The following is a 20,304-nucleotide window of genomic DNA, read 5'->3' on the forward strand; positions in this document are numbered from 1 at the left end:
CCCACTGTCATCTCTTCCATCACAGTGTGGTGATAACTCTCCTTCTATATCAGAATATGTAGAACCAATAGGGCAAACCTCATCCAGATCTTTATGGGCCGATCTCCTTGGCTTAGGGAGGAGCAGCTAGCGGTGATGGCTGTCTAGGAGGTGAAACTGGTTAAGGACCTGGTTGAAGAGGTCAGAGAATGGGTTTTGCAGGTAACCCCATGTTAGGATTATTAGTTGGTTCCTGCGGTAATAAATTAAAAGTATACAACGTTTGTTACAAAGTTGATAAGAAGGCCATTGGCACATGGACCACATCTGGATCTCTATAATATTTAAGTGGTTTCTGCCTTAATTCAATTAGAGTACTTATGGGCTTGCATTCAATGTAGGACTTCTCATTGTCTATTGCTTCCTCTCCAAAATCTGGGACAGATCTCTTATCCAATTGTGCTGGGATGTAAGCGGTCAGCAAGGCATAATCACTAGCCTCTTTTTCTTGATCGGACTACAATTGCTGCACTGGAGGTAAATCAGTCGCCCTTAAAGACAAAAAAACGTTTCCTCCCATGTCCTTTAATGGCTGGGTGGTTCTCAACAGTGGTGCTGTTGACAGTGACTTAATAGTCAACAATATGGTCGTCAATAACAGTGTCTTCGCTCTCGATTGACTGCTAGTCATCGACTGTGTCATCTTTGACGGTATCTTAGTGGTCAACGATGGAGTTGAAATAGTCGAGGGTCTCATAGTCAATGAGGTTTCCTTGGACGACTTTTTTATCACAGGTGAATCTCTGTAGCACTAGACTGAGGTTTCTCAGCAGAGGGTGTGTCTGCAAGCGCTGTACCAAATATATCATGATCAGGAAACTGTACAAGTCTCCTCTTGAGCACTGCCTTCACGGAAGTGCTTGGAGGGGCTCTTCTCATGAAATCTCCTTCTGAAGAAGGTTCATTTCCTTTAGGAGAAAAATATCTTTGCTCTTAAGAAATAAAGCCAACCTCCTTTCTCTAACCTTAAAGTTCTTAGTTGAGACAGACTGAAAAATCTTATTTTCTGATAACTTAGGTTTAGGATAAACACAATAAATACACAAAGTGTGGGTCATCAGTGTAAATGTTCTTGCTGCCACAAGATAAACAGGTTTTAAAAAGAGATCTCTTCTCTTTGGCAGCCATGGTGATAGTTAATGACAGTTGATTGACTAACCAAAAGTCCGCCATGATCCAGAAATTGTGACAATCTTTCCCAAAAACAAAGGACAGTACAGTACTGCTCAGGATAGAGCACGTTCAATACCAAGGCAAACCAAAATATAAATAATTTAAGGTGCACCAAAAGGTTAAAGAAGAGCTCTGAGGGGACTACCTCACATACGACCAGTGATCGAAATCTGAGCTACAGTGGCCTTTAGGGGGATTAGGAGAGCTTAAGCTTCCACTTCACTGGCTGAAGTTTGGGTTGTTTGAAATTAAGTGGATGTGCTCCTAAACATACTATATTGAGGCAGGCTTATGGCCATTTATATCATATACTGTATGCTTATATTTTACAGTGTATACTGCTATTTTAATGTACCAGGGATTCCTAGCCTGATGAAGGAAACAAATTCAAGCATGTGAATATGTAAAAGATAAAATGCTGGAGAAAGACATGGATTCGCTCCAGGTGAATATGCACCATCACCACTGCCAGACACTTTATGAACATCTGTGGGGCTGTGGGGACCCCTAGGAGTACTTAAACTGGTAATAATGTCCACTTACCACAAAGCAAAGATACTTTCCATTGGTGAGAATATGTAAGTAAGCACTCTTACGATAGAGTGATGTCATTAAATGCCCTAGTCAAAGAAGGGGGGGGGGGGGGTGATGACCTCTTTAGCGTTGTAATCCATAAAGGCTGATATGGCGTAGCGCTTAAGGGGCCTGCGATCAAGTATAGGCCTGAGGGATCCATCCTTGGGAATGAGAAAGTACAGCAGAGTATACCCCTGTACTTTAATGTTGCAAGGGGGCAGGCCTCTATAGCTTTCTTTTGCAGAACTGCCCAAACATCTACTTCAAGAAGAGGGATCTGCTTGTTGCTGGGCCTGTGTGACCGTGGTGGGATGAAGTTTAAGGCAGTAGCGATGCAGTATTGCAAGCACCTAGAGCATTATGTGATTTCCTGAAAATGGCGGAATAAATTCCAAAACGTCTCATGGCCTGCAGCTGTTTCATCAGGAATTGAAGCGCTAAAAAGATAGTGTTCATAGTCCAAAAATAATCCTGTATAATATGATAATACAAAAACTTGCACTATTATAGAAAATTGTCTAATGTAAGAAAATATACTTTGTTCTAAGATATCTTATAATTAAAACCACCTATATTGAAGAGGGAATCCCTCTAAACAAATTATTCACATTCTAATTTTCCCAATCCTGGCCAAAACTAGCATTTAAATACTTTTTGCTTGATAATAGTATTCCTAGGTACCAAAAAGATCGACTGGGACCATCTACAGAGTTAAAAAACCCAATGTTCCATAAGACTTACATAGCAAATATGTGTAAGTCTGCAGATTAGCCACTAATTCCACAGTAGAAGTTTCTTTGAACACTGTGTGGCAAGATGGAGTTTCTTTCTGTTAAAGAAGGTAAAGCATGGGGCTTATTCCCAAAATAAATAAAATAAAAGACCCCGTACACTACCTGCCATATACACTACTATAACTAATGTTATGGCGGGAAGAGGTATCTTATGAGAGCCTTTTAGTTTGGATGGGGACATTAATTTAAATGACTAACGTCCACAACCTGAAGGGGTCTATCTGTACACCGAAGTGTCTAGAAAATGGTTCTATGTTACTCGACGAGTGCTATTTCTAGTAGTGTATATGGCAGGTAGTGTACGGGGTCTTTTATTTTATTTATTTTTTCAGGGATCCCTAGACTATCAAAATGCCACATTCTCCCGAACAACTTGTCCTTTATATTTTTCATTCAGGGTCTTACCACAGTACCCCCGTCGAGATGTCTCTCCATGCTTCCTGAATTATGTTTTGGGAAGATTCAATTTTCGTGCGTATGTAAGTTGCCCTGAATGTATTTTATTAATGGATTACTATCTATTTCTTAAATGAGATAACACTTCTTACGTTATTTTGTGAATAAGCCCCATGCTTTACCTTTTTTAACAGAAAGAAACTCCATCTTGTCACACAGTGTTCAAAGAAACTTCTACTGTGGAATTAGTGGCTAATCTGCAGACTCACACATATTTGCTATGTAAGTCTTATGGAACATTAGGTTTTTTAACTCTGCAGATAGTTCCAGACAATCTTTTTGGTACCTAGGAATACTATTATCAAGCAAAAAGTATTTAAATGCTAGTTTTGGCCAGGATTGGGAACATTAGTATGTGAAATTTTTTTTTGAGGGATTCCCTCTTCAATATAGGTTGTTTTAATTATAAGATATCTTGGAACAAAGTATCTTTTCTTACATTAGACAATTTTCTATAATAGTGCAAGTTTTTGAATTATCATATTATACAGGATTCTTTTTGGACTATGGGGGTTTGGGGACATGAACAAAGCGCCATAGATATTGAATACATAGAACGGGTTTGTACTTTGGTCCCTCTTTATGGACAGTTTCTGACTGGCACTAATAGATGCTTTTGTGTATTTTCAGACTTTCTTTGGTAACGTTCCTTCTGGGTTCTTAAATTCTTGAAAATCTAGTAGCGGTCAATCGGATTATTTTCTTAGATCGACACACCTTAACTTGGAGGTGACTATATTCTAAATATCCTTGCCTGATCGGATCGTTGCTCTGACCTAAACCAGTTCAATTAGGTCTTATTGAGTAATTTTTATTCTGGGTACTAACCAAACGTTTGTCTGCAATATCAACACATGGTTTTTTAGAACTGACAAGGGACCCCCAGCATTCCGAACATATAGAGCCACAACTGAAGCATTTTGATGGGCTCATCTGCCATCAATTTAAGGTTACCTCAAAATGCAATGTCTTGTAATCTTACTGCTGGGACTTTCGAATGGTCTTGAGAATTTCACATACCTGTTTCGGTACACACATGGGGTTTTTCTTTCCTTTTCTCAGTTTTTCTGTGAAGTTCTGACTCCTAAACTCTTGTTCACTTACTTAGTTATTTCTTGGCAGCAATAAGAACTGCTTATCAGTCACACAAGTTTGGAGTCATGTGTTTTTAAAACTGCTTGGTCTGTTTAATCTTGGTAGGTTCTTTTTCACTTGTGTGTAGTTTTGTTTGCTCTGGGTTTGTTCTTTGTGGTTTCTTCTAAGTGACACCACTTTTTCTTGCACATTCATTCTTTTCCCTTTTTAGGTTATAATTAGAATGTTTTAAGTGCATTTGATTTTTTGTGACAACTAGTCTATTTCATGTTCACTCCTTACAGCCTTGAGAAAATCACGGTGGTGACGAAGCGCGCGTTGGCTGTTTTTGTGCAACCAAGTCAAGAATTGAAACCTTCATTACATCAAATAAAGCGGTGTTTTCTCCAAATGTTTGGATTGTTTTGAAATACAATTTATATGCCTTTGTTGTAATAAATTGTGTAATCATTTGATTGTATTTTGCCTATTTAAACCTGGCTTTGAAAGTTTTCTTCCATCCTCATATGTTGTTCTTTTCCGCTAGTGTAAGTTGTTTTATGAACTGAATATATACTACTCAGAGTGCCGGGGTTCAGTCTTTCTTGAGATTTCGGAGCAGGTTGTGGCTTCAGAGCACAAGTGGGATTCAAGGTTCAAGTAAGGCTTTGAAGCTTGTACATGGCTTATTTGCCAAATAAGGCTTCGGGGCAGAAGTGGCTTTTGGTGCAGTTGAGCTCTTTGAAGCCAAGAAAGGCATTGGCACCGGCTTGAGACAATCAACAATCGCGGTTGGAGACTTGTTAGCATCTAAAGGCTTCTGTTGGTGCCAAGTGGAATGTGTCATTGACCTGAGGATCGACTTGCACCAACTGCCATGCTCGGAGCTCGATGCCAGATGACTGCAGGAGAGCTGCTATGACTCCGCCAAATGTGAAACTGCCTGAATCGCTGGTTTTCTCATAACTATCAATGTAGTTTTCACCCAAGGTCTGGTCTTCGATGGCAGATCCAGGTCATTTGGCTAGTTGTCTTTGAATTCACTTAGCAATTGTGGTTCCATGCAGGGAGACTGTTGCAGGATGGTACCTCGAAACCGGGCCGGTCCTCGGATGGTTGTTTCCGTTCTGGGAAGGACATGGCTTTTGTAGTTCGGACTGGACTGTTCCCATGGGGCACAGGGTCAGCGCTGATTTGCATATCGCCATTGTCTAACCCAGGGTGGTGTGGAGTGGAAAAACGATGGATTTGGGCCCAGATCTTTGGACTGGGGTGAATGTGTGACATTGATCCACATTCTGTCCATCATTGTTGTGTTTGCAGTTACCGCTCTAAGTGTACTGGGGATGCTCAGACGTGAGTCCCAGGCACTCCACACCACTGGAATCAAGATAGCCGGGCTGAAGAGAGGTGTTACCTCGAAACCGGGCCGGTCCTCGGATGCTTGTTTCCGTTCTGGGAAGGACATGGCTTTTGTAGTTCGGACTGGACTGTTCCCATGGGGCACAGGGTCAGCTCTGATTTGCATATCGCCATTGTCTAACCCAGGGTGGTGTGGAGTTGAAAAACGATGGATTTGGGCCCAGATCTTTGGACTGGGGTGAATGTGTGACATTGATCCACATTCTGTCCATCATTGTTGTGTTTGCAGTTACTGCAGGATGGTGAGCCCCAAGGTTCAGCATTCTCCTGTTGGGTGCCGAGGGGATCTTCCTCACTGAAAATGTTTGGGGTACCAGACAGGTCCTGTGGCGGCATTTTGCTGTATGCCCAGCATTGTTCTCTAAGTCACTTGGGTGTTTTCTTTGTCCAGAAGGGTAAGGCATGAGGAGAGGGTGAAGTTGTCATGGTCTGGAGAGAAACTAACGGCACTCAACAGATTATTGAATGGCATTGAGAACAATATTCAAATGATGTGCGTTCCATCAACCGTGATGCATTGTCAGGTGATGTGAAATCAAAGTGTGTTGGGCGCTGAAATGATGCTAAGCCAAGAAGGTGTTAACCGAAGACTGCAGACCTTAAGGCATGAAGGATTTCTCTCAAAAACCGAGAAGATAATGGAGCTCGAAGGAGCCACACCCAAGATGTAGATAAAAACACCAAATGATACATGAAGAACACAGCGAAGAACAATAGTTACTTACCTGTAAACAGGTGGTTCTCCAGTATTGGTGTCTTTCATAGATTCACATGCCTGAATCATTCCCCGTCGTCGGAGTAGGAGTCTCACGGTATATAAAAAAAGCAATAAAATGCCATAAAATATATAGCAAATAACAGAAATACCAAACCAGGAAGTAAGTAGCCCCAGCTACAGTAGAAAAAACTTCCATACTCGTGACTATCTAAGTCATTATGTGTTAGTCCAAACTGCAGCCAATCAGGCGACAGCACCCACCAGAATGTTCTCCCCAGAGGCTCAGGCTCTCAGATTTTCTCGCACAGGAGTGAAGTCCCATGCTATTCGAGAGAGTCTCTGGGGGAAGGCGGGCGGGTTGCATGTGAATCTATGAAAGACACCAATACTGGAGAACCACCTGTTTACAGGTAAGTAACTATTGTTCTTCTCCAGTATTAGGGGTGTCTTTCATAGATTCACATGCCTGAATCAGAATAGTAAGCAGTACTCACATTATAACGCTCGTAGACGTCAGAATATCATGTATGCATATAATTAAATATACCTATGTATATAGTATAGGAGACATGCATAACAGTAATCAACATGTTCTGAGCAAACGTCTAAAGAGCATAAATGAGGAGGTGGAAACAGAGGCTCACCTTATTTGAAAAGATTGCGAAGCACTGCTCTCCCAACCGAAGCATCTGCATCATCTGCCGAGTCCAGACAGTAGTGTCTAGTAAAGGTGTGCCTGCTAGACCACGTGGCAGCTCTGCAGATCTGTCGAAGTGGCACACCAGCAAAAAGGGCAGTGGAAGAGCTAACTGCCCTGGTTGAATGTGCTCTTGGCAAGGCTTGTAAGGGCCTACCAGCCTGTTGGTGACAAAGTCCAATCGTAGAGGAGACCCATCTAGCAATGGTCTGTTTTGAAACAGCACAACCCCGGCGTTGCCGGCCATAAGCCACGAACAGTTGGTCTGTCTTGCGGATGGCCGAAGTTCTGGAGAGATAAAATCGAAGGCATCTTCTAATGTCTAAAGAATGCAGTGCTTTCTCAGCCGTAGACTGTGGGTTAGGAAAGAATGTTTTAAGGACAACAGGTTCATTAAGATGAAAGTCCAGTGGCACTTTAGGCATGTATGTGGGATTAGTGCGCAATACCACTGAGTCCGTGGTGAATTGAAGGAAAGGTGCCTTAGATGTAAACGCCTGAATATCGCTGACCCTCCTAGCAGATGTCAAAGCCAGGAGCAACGATACTTTCCATGTCAGAAATTTCAGGTCCACCTTATGAATCGGTTCAAAGGGGTGTCGCATGAGCTGAGATAGGACGATGTTCAGATGCCATGCCGGAGGAGGTTTTGGGACCGGCGGAAACATGCGAAATAAGCCCTTGAAAAATTGTTGGATGATCCGTACAGAGAACAGGGAGTTTGATCCATCTTGGCGAAACCTAGAGATGGCTGCTAGGAAGACCTTAAGAGTAGAGTGCGCCAAACCCAGTCTGGCTAGATGCAGAAAGAAAGGAAGGATTTGTTCTGGTGTTGCTTGAATGGGATGTAAGTCATTAGCTTGGCACCATGCACAGAACCGTTTCCACTTGAGTTTGTATGTTTTGATCGTGGATGGAGCTCTGGCTTTTGCAAGCACCTCCTGACAATCTTGTGGAATGTTTAGGTGTGCAAATTCCATGTGTTGAGGAGCCAAGCTGACAATTTCAGCGAGTTCGGGTCCGGATGGTATACCCTGCCTTGCTGGGTGGATAGAAGCTGCGGAATGCGTGGTAGTGGTATAGGGTTGCATTCCGAGAGAAGGAGTAGTTCGGGGAACCAGTATTGTCTGGGCCATCGAGGAGCAATTAAGATCAACCGGCATGGCTGTTTCTTCATTTCCCTGATAACTTTCGGGATCAGAGGTATCGGTGGAAAGGCGTACGCGAATATTTGATTCCAGTTCAGCGAAAGGGCATCCCCACACGAGTCCTTGTGGGGAACCCAGCTTGCAAAAAATGGGCATTTCCGGTTCTGGAAGGTTGCAAACAAGTCCAAGTCCGGATGCCCCCACATCTGAAAGATGCGACGTAGAGATGGGAGATGAAGTTCCCACTCGTGAGTGCAGCCCCCGGACCTGCTGAGAGAGTCCGCCAATACATTCGCAATCCCCGGAACGTGGACCGCTGACAGATGAATATCGTGAGTCAAGGCCCAACTCCATATTTCTTGTGCTTGTTGAGATAGTCGGACTGATCTGGTCCCGCCCTGTTTGTTTAGATAATACATGCAGGTGGTGTTGTCTGTCCGTATCAAGACTGTGGCACCTTGCAGAGTCGCTTGAAAGGACTTCAGGGCTAAAAATATGGCGTGTAACTCTAGCCGGTTGATGTGCCATTTCATTTGGACCTGGTTCCACTTCCCGCTGACCGTCATGCCTTGGAGGTGTGCACCCCAGCCTGTCATTGATGCATCGGTCGTCACTATGAACCTGGGAACTTCCGCTAGGAAGGAGCATCCCACTTGTAAGTTGGATCGGTGGGTCCACCATGCGATCGCTTGTCGCATGCGAGGTGTAATGTGGAGGATATCCTCGAAAGATCCTGTGGCTTGGATCCATTGGCGACTGAGTTCCTCCTGTAAGGGTCTCATCCGAAGACGGCAGTTGGGAGTGAGCAGAATGCAGGAAGAAAGCATTCCGAGGAATGACTTGAATATGCGTACTGAAACGCACTTTCTTAGTGACAATGTCGTCGCGAGTCGTTGAATCTTGACTTGTCTTTCTTCTGAAATGAATACTTGGGCAAGGTTGGTGTCCAGTGTCGCTCCTAAGAAGTCCTTTCTCGTTGTAGGTGTGAGACGAGACTTCTCGAAGTTGATTGAGAAACCTAGGTTCTGCATCAGAGACAAAGTTTTTTGAACGTGATCTTGAGCCGTGTCGAAAGAACTGGCCTTGATAAGGCAGTCGTCCAGGTATGGATAAATTTGAATCGATTGCAACCGAAGATGGGCCGCTACTGGGGCCAGCATCTTCGTAAACACTCTGGGGGCTGAACGCAGGCCAAATGGGAGGACCTTGAACTGGAAGTCCCTGCCAGCCACTCTGAACCTGAGAAACTTCCGATGCCGTGGGAAAATCGGTACGTGGAAGTATGCATCTTGAAGGTCGAGTGTTGCCAAAAACTCTCCCGCCGAAAGAAATTGGAGGATTTCCTGAAGTGTTAGCATCCTGAATGTGAGTTTCTTCAGAAACTTGTTCAATGCTCGCAAGTCGAGGATGGGGCGCCACTCTCCTGACTTCTTGCGAACAAGGAAAAATCTTGAGTAGAAGCCTCGTCCCCTCTGATGATGAGGCACTCTTTCGATTGCCCCTTTCCGGATCATGGTGTTGATCTGGACGAATAGCTCCTTGAGGTGCGCTGGATCGGGTCCTTTTGGGGGGCAATTTGGGGGGATTTTTACGAATTCTAAAATGTGTCCTCTGGCTACTACATCCAGGACCCATTTGTCTGTAGTAATTTCGGACCAATTTAAGTAGTGTTGGGATATTTGTCCTCCAATTTGGTTCGGGTTGGCACAAAGTGGTGGCAGGATGCGTGCCTCATTTCTTGTTGTCTCTTCCTCGATAATTAGATTTTCCTCGAGGTTGAGAGTAATTTCCTCTCTTTTGTCCATAGGTTTGTTGCCGGTAAGGCTGAAATCTTTGGTTTCCCTGGGTGGAGGAATAAGAGCGTTGTTGGGCGTATCCTCCTCTATTATTGAAATTCCCCCTTCCTCTTGTGCCACGAAAGGAAGATTTCCGGTATTGAAGGGTACCCAGTGAACGTGCTGTTTCAGTGTCTTTCTTTATTGCCTCCAGGGCCTCATCAACATGTTTGCCGAATAGTGACTCTCCATCAAAAGGCATGTCAATGATTCTGTTTTGAACCTCCTGCCTAAAGGAGGTTGCTCGTAACCATCCTTGCCGTCTAAGAACAGCTGCACCCGCAAGCTGTCGAAAGGCAGTGGCAGCAACGTCCACAGCAGCGTCAATCATCTCCGAGGAGACACACTCTCCTTCCTGAAGGATTTTCTTGGCCTCAGTGCGATCAGGCTCGTGCTCGTGGAGCTTGTCCATGTACGGTGAGATGTCCGACCACATCTGTCTATCGTATCTCCCTAAAATGGCGAGGGAGTTTGCGGCCCGGATGGTCGTGGCTGCAATGGTAGAAACCTTCTTGCCAATGGAATCAAGGCGTCTCCCATCCTTGTCTGGAGGAACAGAGACCTGAGACGTAGGGTTGGAAGATCTCTTCTGCGCTGCCTGTGCCACCACAGAATCGGCTTTAGCTTGCCCGACAAGGCATGCTGGAGAAGTAGTAGGCGCCCTATATTTTTTATCTACTCTAGGGAGCACTGCTGGTAAGGAATTCGACTTGGCCATGATCTTAAGACCCTCCTTCCAGATGAAATCTATAATTGGAATGGTCCAACTCTGCTTATGAGGGGTAGATTTAAAATCATACAAAAAGCAGTCTTCTTGTTTTGCTTCCATGGTTATCAGAAACCTCCTAGTTGCTCTATCCATGATCTTGTGAAATGAGGCAACGTCCACGGGTGGTGACTCAAAAGTAGTAGGCTCCGCCGGAGAGGGTGTGTTCGCATTGTAATCCTCATACTCCGACGATTCAGAGGCTTCATTCAGCTCTCCTTCCTCCTGATCTTCCTGTTCCGAGAGCTCCTCTTCCCTTGGCTGAGGAGATGAAACTGGTGACGTAGGCAATGTTGAGCGACTGTCCTCCAACGCATTAGTAGCCCTTGGTCGTGTCCGCGGAGAGAGGGAAGGCCTTCCCTGCGGCAAAGGTGTAGACATCACTGAGTCACCAGACTCAGAAGGTGGGAAACGTCTATAATAGTCACTGAGCATGTACTGCAAATTGCGGAATAAATCTTCAGGCAATTGCCTATCAGTGTCAGGTCTGTCAGCACGCGGAGCAGGCTGAACGTCCTCCATGTTATCCTCAACATCTTCCTGAACTTTAATATGGAGTTCGGATGGACTTCTAGCTGCCCCAAAATTTTCGTCTTCATAGGATCCTTCCTCATCTGAATCCAAGAGCTTGTCAGGCACCACAATGGTAGTAGAAATAGATTCCGCAGTAGCTCTCTTTTTTAATAAAGTAGCTGTAGTCGCAGGAGATGGCAATGGAATCCCTGCTGTCTGCGCAGACCAAACCTGCAAAGTAGTGCAGCTTGAAAGAGGCGGCGTCAACGGGACGTCTGTATACTGCTGACAGTGCTGTCTCGTCGACGGAATCGTCGTCGACGGGGTCGTCGACGGGGTCGTCGACGGGATCGTAGACAGTAGCTTCGTCGACGAGTGCTTTGCCGTCGACGAGGATCTCTTCGTCGACGAGGTCGTCGACGGTGGTGTCGTCGTCGAGGCCGTCGACGGTGGCTTCGTCGTCGAGGCCGTCGACGGTGGCTTCGTCGTCGAGGCCGTCGACGGTGGCTTCGTCGTCGACGGTGGCTTCGCCGTCGCCGTCGACGGGGGCTTCGCCGTCGTCGTCGACGGGGGCATCGTCGACGGAGTCTTCGTCGTCGACGAGGATTTTACCGTCGACGGGAGGGCCGTCGACGTCGACGGTGCCAATTTCATCGTCGACGGGGATCTCAAAGATGAAGATGACAAAATCGTCGACGGTACCTTGGCCATCGTCGTCGGGGCAACTGTCGACGACGAGATAGGCCTAATCTGGACATGAACCAGTGTAGGCGAAGAAGCTGAAGACATGACAAGTGTAGGCTTCGGTGAGGAGAAAGTCATAGTGCAGGTGGTAGAAGTGGCCACATGAGAAGAAACACAGTCCTTCCTTGACGTTGAAATTGTCAATAATGGCAACTGAGGAGGCACAGATTTAGAAGATTTCTTAGGCACTGTCTTAGTCCCAGACTTCTTAGAGGGCGTAGAATCCCCTTTGGAAAGTGGGATAACTTTACTTGAAGAACTAGGCCCAGGAGCATCCTGAGAAGATTTAGACTTCTTAACCACCTTCGCCCTCAGAGATGAAACATCAGTTTCAGCCTTCCTCTTAGTTGAAAGAAATGAAGAGCCGGAACCACAACTTCCTACCTCAGAGACAGGGTCATCCTTGTTCTTTAGTCTATTGAGCCACAATAGAAGGCGCCCTTCTCTATCCCAGAAAAAACTGAGCAGAGCTCAGGGAGACTCCCTTCACACAACGTGCGGTAGAAAATCTGAGAGCCTGAGTGTAGGAAGGTTGATCCCTGACTATGGTTGCCCCCAACTTTTTGCCTGGTGTTTTGCTGGTTTTCTGACTTAGTTGACCTGGGACCCTGCTATTCAGGGCCCCAGGCCTACTGCTCTCTCTGTAAAATGGATTCCATGTACCTTAGGTACATATCTAAATTGGATACTGAGTCACCTTATCAGTCCCTGTACAGTGTACCTTAGGTACCCAGGGCATAGGTACCCAGGGCCTACCAGGGGCTGCAGCATGTATTATGCCACCCCTGGCTGGCCATCCAAATCTGACACAACTGGCTGCTTGACAGCTGGGGCAAGGTGGTGTAATCACCCTTTGCTTTAGATATAGTATACCTATATCTAACCCTAAAAATGGACACACAGATCTCCTATCAGTCACTCCTATGGCAGGCCTTAACAATCCTGAAGGCAGAGTGCTTGGAATCGTGTGAGATGCTGCTCTGGCATGAGCTGAGCCTGTCTGCGGCTTTCGGGACCCATCCCTTAGCCGTTTCCATGATATCGCATACCATATACTCTTAAGTGCATTATAATCCTCGCGGTTATGTGCCAACTCTGGTATCGCTTTATCAAAACATGTCGAGTAAGGTGTCATACGAATTGGAATACTAACCCCTCGCCAATTCTGGCGACGGGGTTAGCATTCCACCCTTCTAGAGGGACACGACATGCCTGTAACCTATAACCCGGTTAAAAGTCAGACAGAGCCTTAGCATCCACAAAATGGATGCTGCCACCGAGACACAAGTCTGCCCTCCTGCTGCTGGGAGTCCTCCCAGAGCAGGAGATAAGGACAAAGGGTTTCCTGCCAGGGGCGGTGCCAGCACCGTCCCAGACAGGGTTTTGTGTATTGTAGGTAGGCAGGGCTTTAGAGGAAGGTGACTGCACGTGGCACCCCGGTGCTCACTGTGCATAGGCTGGCTGGAACCAGTTCCAGGGTCACTCCAGACCCTGTGCTGGGGAAAAGCCCGCCAAGGAAGTGGGTGTAACCACCCCCCTCCTAGTCCCACCCATAGGGCAGGACTTAGTCGCGTGCCAGCCCCTTTTTACAGGATAAAGGTAGGAACTGGCCCCCTTCCAAAGCAGATCATCTTTGGAATCAAGATACCACTTTCCACGAAAGGACTTCACGATTTCTTCCTCAAGATTCTCCCTTGTGGCTAAGGAGTAGTCACCCTGCATCCGCAGGCACCATCTAAGAACACTGCGGTCTGCTGCACGTCCTTCCTCCGGAATCCGACTGCCCAGCTCGACGAGACCCGGCTTCCCTGGCACCTCTGACCTCTACCCACCTCTACAGCACAGCTGAGAACCGTGGGTGCGACGAGACCTCGAGGGACCGGCCATCGCCAAGACTGCACGACTTCTGCACAGCAAGCCCACCGAGTAATTTCCTGGTGAGTGCTTTGGGGTCCGAGAAGCCCCCACCCTGAGCAGCTCCAGCACCGAAGAGCAGCCCCCCAGCATCTCCACGATCGGCGTGGGGCCCTTCTGCCTTCTGCTGCTCACCGCGTTGTTTGGCTACTAGCCCGTTGGCTTGTGGCCTTCCTGACGACGCCCGACGACATTTCTGCTGCTGGTCTGGTTGCTCCAGACTGGCCCTTGCTCCCTCCCAGAAGAGGAGCACCCTGGACCCTCCTGGTCCACTCAAGACGCCATTTTGAGTCCACCGCGTGGGCTTGAATTAGCCAAGGCTTGTTGCCCAATCCTGGGTAACTTCGACGCCAACGACTTCATCCTTCGTGGGACAGCTCGCACCTCCATCCTGGTCGCGACAACGCCTCCTGGTCCGAGAGACTGCAGAGCCCAGCAGCGCCCACTCACCTGACTGCGGTGACTTCGCCCGGTGCCATCCTGGTGCCCACTTAATCACTGGCTAGTGATTCAAGAACTTGGTCCCCTCTGCTTTCAGGTTTTCTTCTTCCTTGATCCAGGCTTGGATCCATCGAACTTTCCTTCACTGGTCGCCTGCCAGCAACTTCTTCCTTCCAGGCTCCCGGTCCGGCAACGAGATTCCCGACGTCTTTTCAGACCTATGCAGCTGCAGCCCCTGGGCTAGGTAACTTCGGCACTTCGGTGTCCCAGCATAGCCTCACTATCCTAGGGTCAGGATCCACTGTCGTTTTCTTCCTACCAGGTCGGGTTCGCCCGTGAACACTAAACTTTGCCTTTACTAGCCTCCATAGACTTTGTCCCGCATCCCGCGTGAGAGTGCACACTCTGCACCCGAGTCCCCTAGGCCTCCTAGTAGTAATCTAACGATTCCCTAGTCCAGTCCTAGCGATTCCAAAGCCTATTAGAACTGTTACTTACCTGCTAGTAATTCGCATTCCACTTTTAGTGTATATGGTTTTTCGTGCCCCTCGGGCATTTGTGTAACGTGCTAACTTAAAAGTATTTTCGTAAGAGTTTTGTTGTGTGCTTAGCTCCCTGTCTCATAAAGAGCCAGGGTAGTCTTGTTATAAATAAATACACTGTTTATTTTCATAACAACTTGTGTGGTGTCCTTTCACTGGGTGTTCAAGGGGTAATGTGATGGTAAAACAGCTGGCTTAACACGCCCTCTAGAGTCTTAGCCTTAGACTGCTCGTATCCATGCTACTAGGATAGCTGGTCTATAAGGTTGACTTACAACCAATCATCAATAAGGGTTGTTTGGACTGATATATAGTGATCACTAGAATAGTGAGCACTGCACATCAGGCCAACTTCTCACACTGAGCCTCTGGGGAGAACATTCTGGTGGGTGCTGTCGCCTGATTGGCTGCAGTTTGGACTAACACATAATGACTTAGATAGTCACGAGTATGGAAGTTTTTTCTACTGTAGCTGGGGCTACTTACTTCCTGGTTTGGTATTTCTGTTATTTGCTATATATTTTATGGCATTTTATTGCTTTTTTTATATACCGTGAGACTCCTACTCCGACGACGGGGAATGATTCAGGCATGTGAATCTATGAAAGACACCCCTAATACTGGAGAATTTGGAGCATACTAAAACATTTGAACTCAATGGCAGAAAAAGCAATTGCATATGGTGTTGATGCCCATGCGCAATATACACTGAGAGGAGGAGGTGTCACAGCACATCTTGAGACTCAAGAAACTTCTTTGGAGAAACAACTTGCACGTGAGAAAGTGCAACAATGGATGACAGGAGTATGCTAGGTATATTTATCTACAGGCACTTACACTATGAATATATAGGTATCCCCATTCAAACCCAGAAGATGCAGAGCTTCTGCCCGCATGGGTTCTGCCCGGTTCTGTCCTTGTACACAATTAACTTGACAGAAACAACATTTACCAAAACAAGCTTTATTCTGGAAGTCACAACTTAACACAACCATGCCTGAAACTCTACAAGTTGGACACATTTTCAGCTTGCCCAGAAGTGGTGTTCAACAAGAGATATTCATCTTCCACAGGAATACGTGGAGTTGTTCACATTTGAGAACTTTTTTCTGGTTATCAGACTCCAGGATGGCTCAGCTATCTGCTAAGGCAAGAATCAGTCTGGGAACCCTGGCGGGGAGTCACCTTTATGGGACTGCACTTTCCCTGTGAAATGCCATCATAAATATGCTGGCATAGACGCTGTCAGGCTCTGACACAAATCTCCCATCTAAATTCTTAGCAACAATAATGCTAGCGCATACAATGATACAACACAGGCCCCTGCAATCCAACACTATTTGCTTTGGGCCCTGTAGTGGGCTTTCTGCAAAGTAACATTTTGGTACCACACCAATTGATCAAATAAACAGGAAACCATGATATTTCAGCACATCTACTCAAACTTAAATAATCAGAAGCAAGAGTCAAGGCTGTGAATGTTGATTTTTTTTTTGTTTATGTTTTTATAAAAACACTGGCCTGAAAACTGCACCACTTGAAAACTAAGCTGTTGCAACAGATTTCCCACCCGTGAAACCTTAAACATCAACCAATGAGCGTCACCAAACCAAATTTGATCACGCAATCCTTTTCTATGCAGCTTTGGGAGCTTATTTCGAAGAAAAAAAATCAATGGGCCTGCAACTGGGCAAGAAGTAATAACTGTCCTCAGATAAACATTTCTGTCCTCTGCTTGAAAAACGTTCTGCAGCCCAGGTGCCTGACAGATTCGTATATGTAGGATGAGAGAAATTAACTAACATCCTTAACATATATTTGTTGTTTTAGGTTCTTGTTTCAGAAGTATTTAAAAGGATACCTTTACAATATGAAAAAGTTGAAGTGTCTTTCAATAACCATTTGTTTTTTGAAGCCGAGATTACTTTTAAAAGGAGGGGAAAAGGTAGGACTCCTCATTTTTGGATAGGCATCTGATAAGCATGCAGGGTTTTAATTGTGATATTGAAAAAGACTAGAAAGCAAGATCAGCCGTAAGAAAAAACATGAGTTAAATTGCACGTCCAACAACACGCACATACACACAAAAGAGATCTCTAACCCCTTCCAAGGAGATGCACCAAACTGGACAGGTGCATTATCAAACCCAAGCACCCATTTTAAAGGAGAAGTATATAATTACTTTTCAACATTTTGTTATTTGTGAAACATCTTGCCTTAGATCTAAATTTCTTTCAATGCTTATGTAACTAATTTTGTGCCGCATTATGCCTAATTCCTCCGATGAACATGGCAACAGTTCAGCTGGGCAGTGAATTGTGGACAACAGGAATGCCTTTGTGATTTAGTGCATGTCCCAATTACTTGGCAACACTATAGTTTAACTCATAAAATGAGGTTACTTCACCTACTCTCATATCAGAATTGACAGTAGGGAGGTTCAAGTGCTTAGCTTTAGATTGGTGAGCATGCCACAGGACGCAATGTACAGTGAAAGGCGTACTCATTAAATATTTAGGAAGCATTAAACATGATGACCACTGCCATGTTCTTTAATTAAATCAATACTGACCAGGTGTGCATCCAAAGAGAATAACTCTGAAACACAGAATTTGTTTTCAAGCACACAGGGGGTAAGGATGCAATTTGGCATGGATTGATGCAAAGGGTTCTAACTCCACTCATCATTAAAAATCAAGGGAATAACAACCACATCCATTCAAGTGAGAGGAACGGCACATGTGAGACATATAGGTTATGCTAAGAAGCACCTGGCTCTTTTGCAAGAATTGGAACTCTAACACATTCACTTTTCATTTGATACAAATGACCCCAGCTCCTTTAACTCCAATCAGCACTCAAGGCAAGCCCCTGGAGAACTGTAGAAGCAGCCCCTCTAAAAATCTAAAATCTATGGCACATTCCTCCAAAGCCACTTCTCAGTAGGCAGAGAAAGAAGCAAGAATCCACTCACCACTTTTAAGTGTGCAGTATGCCTTTAAACCCCTTCATCCCTCCCCCATCTGAGAAACATTTGGTGGCTTGCGAAATGCAGCAATGCATATCCTATCTGTCAATGTCCGTGCTGGATGCCATGTTCACCGAACCACCTACATGAGACTCTAAAATCTTCTTGGGGGGTGAAACGGGCTGATCTTCTCTATCCTCTTCGTCCACATCATCGTCGTCATCATCGTCATCATCATCTACGTCATCATCTTCCTCACTTTCATCTTCCTCCTCCTCCTCCTCTTCAACATCCTCATCATCCTCATCATCCTCATCGTCACCCTCATCATCACTGCATAAAGCAAAAGTATATGAATTAAGAACAGTTACTGACACAATGAAGCATTATCTAATTAAATCCATGAGCTATGAGTGACATGACCATGCACAGATAAACCAGATTCCTGCAGCTATACATTTCAAGAAGGTGAAAATGTAGACAGTTCTACACTGGACTGCCTGCCACCTTCTAAGAGTGTCTAACACACACAAATAATGTCCTGATCACAATCATGGGGACTGGAGACAGACAATAAAAATCTGTAAGAAAGTGGTATCGGAAGGTAATCTAGATTTCCAGGTTTGTATACCTATACTTAGGAAAGACAACCTGCTAGGGAACAACTGAATTAGTGCTTGATTTAAGCCGGTGGGGTCCACCAGCACTCATTTCTGAGAACCAGCACTTATTTTTCCTCAACAGGCTAAACCGTAATAAGAGAGAAAAATAGAAAAGGAAAAAAAGACGGCGGAAGAGATAAAATGAAAAACTGTGTCAGAGGAAGAAACCAGATAGAAAAAAGAACCTCTAAGCGTGAAATAAAATGGCTGGGAAGGTGGTGTATTAAAGAAGTAACAGATGAAATCAAGACTAAGCAGCCCTTGTATTTGGTATCCCTACCTTTGCAAGAGCTGGCCATAGGCTTCTAAGAAAAACATTGGGACCTTCACATATTCTTTTACAAATTAAGCATTGAACTATGCTCACAATAACAGACACTGTCAACTTCACTGCAAAGCCTGGCCAGCCTAAACACACAGCTAGTCTTGGCATCACAGTGTGGCGAGTCACATTTGTTACAATACAACATTGCGTGTTTGAGGAAAGCCATATACTGCTTCACAACTTGCAGTAAAATCGCAAATGTTGGAGTTAAGAGCATGCTTAGTCATTTGGGGTGAACATGGTGAATAAAATCCTGCAAGCTGCAGTACCTATATATGCTAAACCTCGCACAATGTGCTACCAAACTTAAAACTTAATTCTATATACAGGCAATATGGAACCTATGTATCCAGTTATATAATAATGTAGCTATAGGAAATAAAACAGGCAGACAAATCGCTTAGTTAAGATGAGATCTGATGCAATACGCAAGTGTGTTGCAACCTTAAAACACAATGGACAAAGAATAGCTAGTTTAAAAAGACTCCGAAAAATACACACGTTTTTTCTCTAAGACAAACTATACCAAGACTTAATTCTCACTGATTTGAAGGTAGCCTGGACCAAAAGCAGCAAGTGCTTAAAGTCGTTTCAATGACAGGATGTGTTTGTAGAGTAAACAAGTGATACGACTTTGGTCAAGTATATGCCCTTTCTAAAGAGTGGCAAAGAACATAGCAAAACAATCAATTACCATGGGGTGGAAGTCTGCTGTGCCCCCGGGGGTGCTTGGCTGGCATGGGGAGGTGGTCAGAATCCCCGAAGTGGGAGTCCCACTGTATTATATCAAAGCAATCATTTTAGTAGCATAGGCTACAATGGCACTAGGCCATGAATTTAATAGCCTATCTATGACCTTTTTTTAAAAAAGGACCAAACTTGGACACCAACCAATCAGGCGTCAGCACCCTCTAGAACCTTCCCCACAGATGTTTGTTCACTCAGATTTTCAAGCAGAAGTGGGAACAAGCATAGTCCCAAAAGTAATGGGAGAGCCTCTAGGGGAGGAGGGTGAGTCGCATGTGAATCTATGAAAGATACCAATATTGAATAACTACAGTTACAGATAAGTAACTTACTTTCTTCTCCAGTATTGGATCTTTCATAGATTCACATGCTTGTATCAGAATAGTTAGCAGTAATGAACAAGTTACTTACCTTCGGTAACGCTTTTTCTGGTAGATACAATATCTGCCTGTGGATTCCTCACCTTGTGAATATCCCCTTGCGTCAGCAACATTCGGAAATTCTTTTCGTAGCCTCGCGCCGACGTCGACTTGGACGTCACAGAGACACGGCCTCGCACGCGACTCCGCTGACGTCACCGACGCCTATAACAGGCCCACGCCGGCGTGACGACATCAGTTCCGCCCTTTTTTCCGTGCCATCGAGGCACACAGACGGACCAATGACAGTAGAAATGTACATAGTATACACAGTACACAATAGTCAAGACAAAACACACAGTGTAAAGCAAATGCAGGAAAGCAGTTGAAA

At 45.2% G+C, this 20,304-nt stretch overlaps 1 protein-coding gene across 1 annotated transcript in view; it reads right to left on the reverse strand.

The window, feature by feature from the left end:
• RANGAP1 (Ran GTPase activating protein 1) overlaps nucleotides 1–20,304 on the reverse strand; it is a 430,024-nt gene that overhangs the window by 201,023 nt on the left and 208,697 nt on the right. Inside the window, exon 11 of the mRNA XM_078683025.1 lies at nucleotides 17,967–18,153. Coding sequence (XP_078539151.1) covers nucleotides 17,967–18,153 — 187 coding nt within the window. The remainder of the gene's footprint in view (nucleotides 1–17,966; nucleotides 18,154–20,304) is intronic.

Source organism: Lissotriton helveticus, chromosome 1_1 (genome assembly GCF_964261635.1).
Source record: "Lissotriton helveticus chromosome 1_1, aLisHel1.1, whole genome shotgun sequence".
NCBI lineage: Eukaryota > Metazoa > Chordata > Amphibia > Caudata > Salamandridae > Lissotriton > Lissotriton helveticus.